The sequence below is a fragment of the Callorhinus ursinus genome, unplaced genomic scaffold (assembly GCF_003265705.2).
Source record: "Callorhinus ursinus isolate GAN/ISIS: 27379988/994484 unplaced genomic scaffold, GSC_fseal_2.0 scaffold1, whole genome shotgun sequence".
Classification (NCBI taxonomy): Eukaryota; Metazoa; Chordata; class Mammalia; order Carnivora; family Otariidae; genus Callorhinus; species Callorhinus ursinus.
The window spans coordinates 121,789,621-121,801,904 of NW_027397063.1; the positions used below are offsets into that span (position 1 = coordinate 121,789,621).

Below are 12,284 nucleotides of genomic sequence, written 5' to 3' on the forward strand. Positions count from 1 at the left end.
GAAAGGAACTTAACATAGTTTAGTTGTAAAGCATGTGGTCGAACTTCAAAATCACCAATTTCAACAAGGACCAGAAAGCATGTTAGAGGCCATTAGGTGGTTAAGAGCAAGGACTACAGAAATGACTGTCTGGATTTAAATCTAGGCTTCATGAATTATTGGCCAGGTGATCTTGGGCAAGTTATTTCACCTTTCTGACTCATTCCTCCTCTGTTAAATGGTACTATTAATAGTACCTACCTCACAGGATAGTTGTGTGGATTAAGAGATGTATTTCAATTACTTATAACCTCACCCAGTACTTATAAACACTTACAGGCATTTTGAGTTATTATTACCAGCAGAAGATTTTGAGCAAGGTTATTAAAGTCCTCTTTGCCTGCTCCTCTGGTCACCTATTTGTATCTTTTTGTTCTCACTTTTGTTATCTCATCTCTGTACATGTGTATAATTAGCTCTTTTGTCTTTTTGTACTCTGGAATGCTAAGTGCTGACACCTATTCCAACCTCTCTTCCACCAACCCATTTTACAAACTACTGATTTTGTTCTTTTCACCTAGGATAGCATTGGCCTCTTCTCCACCTGCTCAAAGCATAGTTGTTCCTCAATGTCCAGCCTAAATGTCATCTCTCCCAGGAAGCCTCTGATCTTCTTTTCCAAAGTCATCTTTCTCCGACCTTCCTTAGCAGTTCATCTCTACCTCAATTACAATTTTATACTATTTTCAAGTATATGTCTTTCCATGAGACTATAATTTCTAGAGGACACCACAATTTCTAGGCTCACTTTCTGCCCATTCCCACCCTCAAGTATATGGCAGGCAAGCAATTTGTTGAATGAATATATTTGAGAAGCCCATTTAGGTTCATCTAAATTCTGAAACAGTTTTTTATTGAGAAGCCATCAAGTTTTTCAAGAAAGGTTAGAAACTAGTCGGAATACTAATTAGACATTAAAAGATAAAGAAGTTTGCATGTAAAAAAGAAAGACACTTGATTTATTGCATTAAAAAATTTTATTTCATTTAAAAGGTCCAATATAAGCCAAATTAAACCCCAAATTGACAGCTATTTAGACCTCCTGAACTAAATGGCACTGTTTGAGTTGAGTGTCTTGTTAAAGGAAGTCATTTGCTATTACCACCATTTCCCCCAAAGTAGTTCTAGAGCAGAAGCTGGTATTACTATAATACACATCAGATATTTCAGATGTCATCGTTCATGCAGAAGTTAAGAAAGCAAACAGGCTTTTCTGTTCTGTTTGAGTATAAAAACCACTACAGAGCAGGGCCTGAATGCTTTTGACATACAAGGTGTAACTATAAGGGAACTTACTGTGCTGCTGTGTTCATTCACTGAAGTTGTCCATGTACGTACTCCAACAATACTAGGGCTGCTCAAATAGTATTTGGACCAGTAGTTTGGGATTTCCCCTCATTAGGTGCAGACCAAAGGAAGTGGCTGATCAAGCTGGGGATAGACTATCACAAAATGCGATCACAAAGCAATGAAACAGATTTCCTAGTGGGCAAGCAATTGAAAGAACCACCTCACAAATATTTTCAGTAATAGCATCATTTACATAAAGTGATGCAAGATCTAAGTTCTGGCATGTGTGAGGATAAGTTAAAAACAGCTTGTTACTTTATAGCTACACCTTGGATTTCATTAGATGGGTAAATCTGTGTTTAACGAGTCCTTCTGGGAATCACTTCAGCAGGTAAGTCAAACAGCCTGTAAAAGAGAAGACATGGCAGAGGGCGTGAGATTCATCCTTCCAACGTTCTCGCGTTCTCTTGGAGGACAGACCCAGGCCCAAAGACAGAAGTTACCGGGAGGGAGGCTTCAACTCCATCTAAGGAAGACCTTTCTAACAGTTAGAGCTGCTCAACAACTGAATGGACTGCTTGGTGAGGTAGAATCACTGGAAGTGTTGAAGGTGGAAAGATCACCCTTGTAGAAGGGACTCCTGCATTTGTTAAGAGGTTAGACTAGATGAACCTCAGGTCTCTTTCAATTCTGAGATTCTAGAAAATTCCCTCAGGGAATTCAGAAGAGAATTCCTAAAAGGAAAGAGAAAGCACACATATGTATACTTTTAGAATCCTCTTTTTTCTTTTCAAAAGGTACAATAGAAAATGTAGTCCACTGTCTTTAAAATGCAAATTCACCTTCCTACCACTAATAATTTAGGAAGGGTCCATTATGACTCCTTTATATTATAAAGAAAAGATGGCGGATTACATTTATAATTTCTGTAAATATTTTAGAAAAAAATGCTTAAAATCTAGTAGTCAATGCCCTAGAAACTTTATAGATTTTTAGGTAATATGCACAGATACAAATACATTATTCATTAAATACAACTCACATCTGTGTTTTATTATACTCTAAAATATACAGGAATCTTGATGTACTGAAAGAGTGCAAGTAAATACAGTATTCAAGCAGTCACTATTTCTATGTACATGCTCATTAATTCTTCAAAAACCCCACAAAATTATCAAATAGATCAAAATACTGTTCTGTGTTTTCACACTTTATATTCAGAAAAACCAGCTGAAATTTACAATGTCATAAAGTTTCCAGTTTCACAATACAAAAAGGATAAAATGAAAATGGGTATCATTTTGTGAAAATTTATGGAACTTTACCCAGATCTGTAAGACCCCCTACATACGTGAAATCATTCTTGCTGGGAAAATGACAGTTACAGTAAAAGCAGAACCATACAAATTGTTATTTAAAAGCCTAAACAGCCTTTCTCTCTCTGTTATTTGAAAGGCAGTCTTCCAATTCGGCAGGCAATTGCTTCTTTCCCCAAGTAGTAGCATGTTTAAATCTGAACAGGACCCAATATAGAAATGCCTTCCAAGAGACCCGATGATGTTAACCTATCAATAACAAGGCATTTTTTTTTTTTCTTTTTGAGTATTCACTAAACAGTGAAAACAAAAATCCCCCAGTCCATTGTGGAGGCACAAAAGTAACATAAGTGATGAAGGTGTACCATCCAAAGTAGTGAGGTCAAAAACTCCACTCCCCAGGACCACTTAGCTGCAATAGGGTGAAAATAACCTATATTTTGATTTCATGAAATTTTCTTCTTCTAGGAAATTCTTTACATTTTCAAACAAAAATAGTTCAATTTTAAACCTAAACCATTCAAAATGGCAACGACAGCCCAACCCCAATCTATCTCATGTCTACATCACAAGTATTTTCACCCCGACTGCACTCAGCCAGCTGGTTTTAAATTCTAATATTATAAAAGTTGGAATTTTTAAATTTTTATGTAAAAGAAAAAAATGTAAAAATACATCTGCTTTCTCTCATGGTTTAATACAGTATTCGAAGGCTTTCAGATGTTTTCTTTAAAAAAAAAAATCAACATTTAAAACCAAATCTCAGCTTCATTTTCAGAAATATTAAAGTTTGGTTTAGATAATGTCTCATTTCACCTATTCTGGTTTCCACAAAATGGCATTCTTTTAAAAAACTTTTAAGTTACTTGGTCCTTTGGCAATTTGCTGTGCACATAATGCCTACTGTACCAAACTTTTATTGCCCTTAAATTTAGTTGTAGTTTTACTGGTAAAATTTAAATCTAGTGTCCTTATCTCTTCTTTTACAATAGTGTTGCTTGTTTAAGCAGATTAGGGTGCACAGTGTCCCAAATTATTCCTGGCACTGCAAAACCAAATCAAACAATTCCACAAAGTAATTTGACATAAAAGTGTTTTCCTCTGGTCAAGTCTATTTCAAGATTCTAGAAGTTCCTTTTGCAAAACTTGCCTTTAAAACTCTTCTTCCTAATGTCATCACATTTCTCATATTTGCTCACTCTGCGATCTTTCCTCTTAGGTTGAATTTGTACGTGAATAAGAAAGTGCCTTTTTCCTGAAAAAGCACAATCTGAAGCGTTAGTGTCAGAACTCCTCACTCAGACCTCTGGCTCAGCCTCTTAGTAGGTCTCGGAATCAGAGTCATTGAGCTCGTCCACGTCGGTGTATAAGTATTCCTGTTCCCCGCCAATGTTGTTGAAACTGCAGTAGGAGCTAGGTTCATTCCTCATGATGGGCAAGGCTTCAAAGCTGACTGTTTTTGAGGTGTTGGTGTAACGGTTAATGGCATTGAAAGTCAGGGATGATAAAGGGCTACTGGATGAGACAGGCATCATGGTGGCCAAAATGAGAGCTAGGCAATCAGCCACATCCTTATTGGGAGCACAGGCCAAAGCTGGGGTATAGCCTAGAATTAAAGATAAAATTTAAATAATTAAATACATCCTGAGATAAGGAAATAAGCCTAATGGCCTTCAGTTTTAGACAGTTTAAATTACTTGGCTTATAATAAACTGGTTTAACAGAATGATTCAGAAATTTCCAATCAGCAGAAAAGAATAAAGTCCTAGAAATTTAGGGCGCGCGCGCGTGTGTGTGTGTGTGTGTGTGTGTGTGTGTGTGTGTGTGTGTGTGTATGTATATGTATACTGTTACAGAAGAGAAAACTCAGGCCCAGAGATGGATGATTTCTCCAAGATCTCAAAATTTATCCCTACCCACCTAAATTCACAGAAGACATTGAGCTAGAATTAAAACAAACAAAAATCCTCAGACTGATCAAGCTTCCTTCAGAGTGGTGGAAGAATGTTATTAATTTGTAGTTACATTTAGTGCTTACATGCTGAGAAATCTCAATGTGTACAGATTCACGAATGAGGCATTGAGCAGGTGTTCAAAGATGTGTACTGAATGAATGGAATGACACTTGGTGGTTGATCAACTTTTCTCTTAGGGACACAGAACACTGAAGATAAACAGGAGATAAACAGGTAAATTTTAAAAACTCCTAAGTCTAAACCAATGTTTGCTTTTCAACTCTTCCCTTCTTTAGAAGACTTAAGGCACCACAAAGTATCAACAAACTGAGTAAGTTAACATTTGGTACCCTGACTGGAACAAGACCCTGTCTTCAAGATGAAGTGAGAGAGAAGATGGTGAGAGCACACCATATGATGCCAAGTTTAGATTATCCCATATGGAACTCTAGCAGCAAATGTCTTAAAGTTTTAATTTACAGCTTCATTTTCTGTTGCACATCTGGACAGTTTTCCCTATTAGTATATATACAAATGCTTTAGCTTTCACACTCATATATGTACAGTTGACCCTTGGACAATGTGGGGGCAGGGGGAAGGCTAGGGACACGAACCCCTGCATAGTTGAAAATCTGTGTACAACTTTTGACTCCCAAAAACTTAACTATTAATAGCCTACTGTCAACTGGAAGCCTTACCAATAACATAAAATTAACATATTTTGTATATTATATGTATTATAAACTGTATTTTTATAATAAAGTAAGCTAGAGAAAAGAAAGTCATAAGAAAGAGAAAATACATTTTTATAGTACTGTAAAAAATCCATGTATTAAATGACCTATGTAGTTCAAACCTGTGTTGTTCATGGGTCAATTGTATATATTTTATAATTTTTTATTTATATATTTTATTTATTTTTAATTTATATTTTATAATTTTTTAAATAGCTAAATGATATATCAAAAAATAAACATTTATGTAACCACTATCCAGATTAAGAAAGAGAGTATTACCAGCATACCAGGAGCCCCACATGTCCCTTACTAATCACCACCCCTTTTCTCTTCCAGAAAGGTAACCACTATCTTGACTTACGTGGTAATCATGGTTGTGCTTTTCTTTCTAGTTATATTCATAAATGCTATAGTTTAGTTTTGACTTTTTTTGAACTGAATATAAATGGAATCATACATATAGTAAGTATTATTTTGTATCTGGCTTCTTTTCCTTAATATTATGTCTGTGAGATTTATCCATGTTGTTGTATATAACTACAGTCAGTTTGTTTTCATTGTTATACATTCCATTACTGTGATTATATCATGGTTTAGTTATCCATTCTAACTACTGGACATTTGGCTGTTTCCTGTTCTCCTATATATATATATATATATATATAATTTTTTTCTTTTATCCATGCTATATTAGCCTTGAGAAAGAAGAAATATTTTTTCCCCTTTATAAATCCTCCCCTTTTTAAGGGTCAAAGGGAACAGCTGATGCCCCTGCAAACCTGACAGGAGTGACTGAAGGGTGTGCATTTTTTAATTAAACCTTGTTTACTCAAAATGAGTAGGGGAGTGCTTCAATGCCCACACTTCTTTCAAGAACTCTTCTGAAAGTCTGAGGGTGCCTGCTGGACTGTAAACCCCTCAGGCAGGCCATGATGCCTTGGATGAGAGTAAGGGTAGGGGGAGAAGAGCATCTCAGGAGTGTTGTGTAATTGGAATATGATAAAAAGCAGGCTCCTCTCTGCATGAAGTTGATATGGTTAGCTAAAGAGAAAAGTAAGAGAAGCAAACAGCCTGAGGACGAGGGTCTAATCTATCCCATGCAAGTATAAAATATTTTGCTTCCTCCAGAAAATCCATGGAAAGGCATAGCTATGACCTGTCAACTTTGGGTCCTGATTACTATTTCACATTGCAAAGTGTGTTAGAAGATACCCAGGTGGTCACAGATGACTTTCATTGTCATCTCTTATATTATCCCTTCCGTTTATTTATAAGGAAAAAAATATATAAAATATTGAAAATGATCAACAAAGATTTGAATATTAGCTAATGATTCAGTCTCATAATGTGGCCAAACATATAAGGTTAGCATTTTAGGCTGCTCTTTTTAATCCATATATAGTAGCTGTATTTCCAGAAATGTAATTTACTGATAATGAAAATTTCTTTTAAAGCTCTGTGAGTCTGAACTTATAGGTGATAATCATTCACTTCTTTGGATTTCATGACTACACATACTTATGATTCCCAAATCTTTATGTCCAACCTAGATTTTGCTTTTGGTCTCTAGATCTATATGTCTCATTATCCACTTGGGAGTTTCCACTGAAATCTTCTCATGCCCCCAAATGAATCTAGCTCTTCCTCCTACATTCCGGTCTTAAACAATGGATGTTCCATCCATCCAAAGAGCTCTCCAAGCCAGGTGGGACGAGACTTCTTCCCTCACAAAGTCCCAATGTTTCCCTTCATAAGATCTCTAGAAACATTTACATCTTTTCATCTCCAGTGCCTCTACCATAATTCTGGTTACCACTTCCTCTCACTTGTAAATGTTAATTTGTTTTCCCATTCTAATATTGCTCTCCTTCAGACTAACTGCTAACTTCCTCGTGCACAGATCCTTTTTGCCACTTGATCTAAGAGATTCTGGCACAACTCCGATATTTACAGTGTCCTTTTATCTCTAAATATGCCACTCTCTGCTTAGAAAGCTCTTGCCCCACGTTTTTACTTGTCCTTTGGATTTTGGCTTACAGGTCACTTTTTTGGGATGCCTTCCCTGATCCTGCAAGAAAGAGTTTGAACACTCTCTTACATGTTCTCATAGCGTTTTAAGTTAACTCCATATGAACCACTTTCAGTGCATTGTAACAGCCTGTTTACACTCCTCTCCATTTAAAGAAGCCAGTCTTATTCTACATCCTATTTTCAGAACTGAGCACAGTGCTTGGCACAATTACTCATCCAACAAATAACCACTCATTATGTCCAGGGACTCTCCTAAGCACTTAGAATATAACACTGAATGCAACTGATATAGACTCCCTGTCCCCGTGGAGCTTATATTCATTCTAGTGGAGGAGACACACAATCGACATAATAAAAAATTAAATTATACACAATATATTAGAAGATAAGCTTTATGAAAAAAAAAAAAAAGGCGGAAAGACCAGGATGACAAGGACTGAGAATGCTGTGGTAGAGGTCTGTAGCAGGTTACAGTATAAATTGGGTTAGAATAGGCTTCACTAAGATTAAAACTTGAGTAAAGATTTGAAACAGTTAAGGGATTTACTCAAAGACTTGCTGGAGGACAGAGTGTTCCAGGCAGAGAAAACAGCCAGAACAAAGATCACAATGCACATAGACCCCTGGTGTGTAGGGGCTGGCATTGCAGAATGGAGAGAAGAGAGTGAGAGAGGAAATAGGGCAGCGGACCAATCATGCAGGGCCTTGACAATCACTGTAAGTCAAGTGAGATTCAAATGAGTAGTAGTATCTTGTCACATATTTTAAAAGGATCCAGGCCAGTGTGGTAAGAATAGAAAAAGTGGAACCATTTTGGATATACTCTGGAGGTGGGTCAGTAGTGTATGAAGGATTGTACCCTGGGTGTGAGAAAGAGGAGTCAAGGATAACCCCAGGTTTTTGTCCTGAGCAATTACAAGGATGGGAATTGTCATCAACTGAGATCAGGAGGCTGTGGGGAGAAAAGGGTTGGCTGGGAAAGGAGACGGAGTCAGTTCAGTTCTGGAAAGGTTAGGTTTGAGCTGTTTATTAGATATCCATACAGTACTATCAGTTAGGGAGCTGGATCTGCAAATGGATCACATCTCTACAGAGATTGTGAGAGGTCTGGGCTGGAGATATAAATCCAGAAATTCTCAGCATGTAGGTAGTATCAAAGAACCAAAGGACTGGATATAGACAGGGGAAGCAAAAAGACCCAAGGACTGAGTCCTAGAGCCCTCCAATATTAAGAAGTTAGGGAGAAACTTTACAAAAGAAACTGAGAAAGAATAACTAGTAACAAAGGGTGAAAACCAAAAAAGTGTGAAGTCCTAAAAGCCAAGTAAAAAAAGTTTAACAAAGAAAAAAGTATATACCTGAAATTAACCTAATGTTGCATGTTAATTATGTCTCAGTTAAAAAAATTATAAAATAAAAAACAAATTTCAGTTCCAGTGAATTTGGTTACTGAATCCAACCATCAAAACAGCAAGTTACAAACCCTAACCCAGTTATCAATTGAAGGAACCAGGTATTTGTGAATGAAGGCAGACTGAGTTCACCTACAAAAGGATACTGTAATCAAATCAAATGACTCTCCCTCTTACTCCGACCTAAAGTGATCTGTACCTATTTATCCATGTAACAAGAGTGCAGCATAAAGGAAAATATGGAGATTATTTGGGGAAATATTGGACACTTGCTATGGCAGACTGCAACCTTCACATCTCTAGTTACTCCCTTATTCCTATATATTTTAAATTCTATATTAAAACCCTTATTCCTATTAAAAAAAAGAAAAAGGAATAATCAATTGTGCTAAATTCTGATAGGTCAGGTATAATGAGAACTAAGAACTGACTCAATATTGTGGAGATCACTGGTGATCTTGAGGACAGTGTAGCAGTATGGTGGGGGCAAAGATATGACTGGGGGGCCCTCAGGAGAGAATGAAAGAGGGGAAGAACTGGGCACAGCAAGACAGCCAACACGAGTAATTGTGCTACAAAGGGGAAGAAAGAAATATGGCAGTAGTTTCAGGAATAGTTAGATTAATGGAAGATTTTTTTTTTTTTTTAGGATTTCATTTATTTGAGAGAGAGAGAGAAAGCACGAGCAGGAGGGGGAGAGGCAGAGGGAGAAGCAGACTCCCCACTGAGCAGGGAGCTCGATCCCAGGACCCCGAGATCATGACCTGAGCCAACGGCAGACGCTTAACCGACTGAGCCAACCAACGGCAGACGCTTAAGCCAACTGAGCCAACCAATCTTAATATAAGATTTTTTAAGATGAGGAAAATAATGTTTATATACACATGGGAATAATCTAGGACGAGTCCTACAAAAAAGTCCATATTATAGGACACAGTGAAGAACTGCTAAGTGACAGTCTCAAGTAGGCATAAGGGGATAGGATCATGAATAGTGGGAAGATTAACTTTAGATAAGAACCTGGCTCTTAAGGGCCTTGATAAGTATTTGCTGACAGAACAAATTCTTTGAATACTAAGATGGACGGAAGGTGGTAACACTAAACCAAAGTTAGTGAAATTCGGAAGTTCATCTGTTATATAGACTTTTCTTATTTTTCTTGCTCTTATTCCCTTTGCCACAAAGTACTATTCAGTATTAATTTCCGCTCTCCTCTTCAACCATGCAAAACATCCACATTTACTTCACTTCAAATATGGATTGAAAGATAAAAGCTTCTAGTAAAATATAGGTTAATGAAAGAAAATACAGAACTACTTACCATTTTCATCCACTGCAAGCACACTTGCTCCTTTCCCCAAAAGTTCTTGAACCACCATTGTCAGCCCATTTCGGGCAGCAACATGCAGAGGTCTGGGGGGAAAAATATTACATATGTACACACAGAGAGGTACATGGCCCTGAGTGTACACACACACACACACACACACACACACACACACACACACACCCTCTCTCTCTCTCAATCCTGGTTGTTGAAGGGCATTTTTGCTAAGTTGTGATGACCCAGAAATACAAAACTGAGGCACCCAGTCCTAGCAGCAATATAGATGGGAATGGGGGACAACAAAATAAATGTGCAGAGTGCACTGCCAAACCCTGCAATGTGCATAAACATAGCATTGTCCTCCTGCCAGCAATCCACCTTAATTAATACCTTTTGTTTGTTTCAAACAAAGGTACTGAGTCTAAGACTCAATGTTTAAGAAGATTTTACTAACTAAACTGCATTCTTAAGTTGTTTTAAGAATGAGGTGGGCAAATACATATAATAGAATATACAATAAAATCCATTAATTCAATAGCACAAATTTTAATAGGCTTTGAAAATAACTTACAGGTTCTATGACTAGTTTTTGGACCCTCAAGAGATCTGACTGAAACGTGAATAGGAACCAGTATTAAAAATATATATAAACCAAGACTCAAAGTAGAACAGCAAATGGAAATTGGGAGAGAAAAATTGGAGACTTCAATCTAAGATCTAAGCGGTCACTTGAAAGATGGCTGCTCACATTAAGAACTCGATTCTTTCTGAATCTCTCTAGTTTACAGACACATGTCAAGCTTTTTACCTCATTTATTGCTGGGGTCAAGTAACATATTGTTCCAGTTGATTTCCATAAAACATACAGAATAGTATTACTTTCCTATATAAAATTATGGGTTGGATCAAGAAAAAACACAGTATTTTCAATAATGAAGTTTCAGTACAAAACCTTTTTAAATAATAAGCCTTTTAATTGTAATGACTTTAAAAATGAGTTTTGTCACAATTATAAAAATTATAAAAACTGTTCTTTACTTATTAACTGCTTCTGTGACTGAGACTGATTCCAATGGTCCCATGTTAGAAAAAGAACCTATTAATCATTTTTATAATTATAGGTCACAAGGTTTACACCAGACATGAAAATACTCACGTTTGCAAGGCTGCATTGGTTGCGTTGATGAGGTTTCTATCTGTTATCTTTTCCAGTATTAACAAGGCACTAGTTTCATGACCCTAAAATTATGGCAAATAACTCTTAAAAACTTAGATATCATTAAAGATAAATATATAAACTCAATAAACCTCAACTCTTGTTCATACAATATATACATCACCATATATATGCCATGAATTTTTTTTTTGGCTAATAATGCCTCAAATATTGGTCCAAATATGTTGGTGGAATAGGTTAGGGGAGAAGACAGGAATATTTAAGACTGGAGATTAAAGGAAGACAGTAATTACATTTAGGCTAACACTCCAAAACTTACTTGGCCCACTGGAGACTTTCATATATCATGGTGCCTAAAAGGGCAGTATTTTCTTCCCTCCCTCAAGAAATCTGATGCCAGTGATCAGTAAAGAGGTTCAATCTCTAGCTCTGTTCACTTTGGTGAAGTAGGAAAGCTTCCCTAAGTTTGGGAAAAATGCCACTGTTGATATAAACAATGAAAACATATCCTTAAAATGTGTACCTACCTTGCTGCAAGCCAAATGGAGGGCGGTGTTTTTACTGTTATCTTGTAAAGTCAGATCTGCACTAGCACTGCTAACCAGCATCTCTGGGAGGAAAAATGGCATCAAGTCTTATATTTATGAACACATATCTTAGATTACTAATAAACTCACTGTATAGAAATAAAGATACAAAGCAACAATATCCCTCTAGTGAAAGTTTAAGAAAAATCCTGTAGCCTAAAATGTACACACTATATCATCACATTATCCTGTAAGTCACAGACACAATGGCAACTAACATTTATGCTGTGAGAGCTTACGAAATTTCAAATACTGCTTTAAGCACTCTGGATTCATACTCTCACAATAATCCTACAAAGTAGGCACTGTTAATTTTCTCAACTTTAAAAATGAAAAAATTGAGTCATAAGGTCACTTAATTGGTAGATCTAGGACTCCTATGCAGTGCATCTAACTCCAGAGCCAGGGTCTTA

General features: G+C 36.7%; 1 protein-coding gene across 8 annotated transcripts in view; it reads right to left on the minus strand.

Annotated features, from left to right (window-relative positions):
* The window catches only part of ANKRD28 (ankyrin repeat domain 28), a 209,888-nt gene that overhangs the window by 15,451 nt on the left and 182,153 nt on the right, over positions 1 to 12,284 (minus strand). For 6 of the 8 annotated variants that reach the window (XM_073900380.1, XM_025882577.2, XM_025882591.2 and 3 more), the window contains 4 exons: positions 11,812 to 11,894; positions 11,264 to 11,346; positions 10,102 to 10,193; positions 998 to 4,251 (listed from right to left, as the gene is read on the minus strand). In XM_073900380.1, coding sequence (XP_073756481.1) covers positions 3,965 to 4,251; positions 10,102 to 10,193; positions 11,264 to 11,346; positions 11,812 to 11,894 — 545 coding nt within the window. In that variant the 3' untranslated portion in view covers positions 998 to 3,964. Of the gene's footprint in view, positions 1 to 997; positions 4,252 to 10,101; positions 10,194 to 11,263; positions 11,347 to 11,811; positions 11,895 to 12,284 lie in introns of those variants that run through there. The other 2 variants (XR_012380635.1, XR_012380634.1) reach the window with 1 other exon arrangement.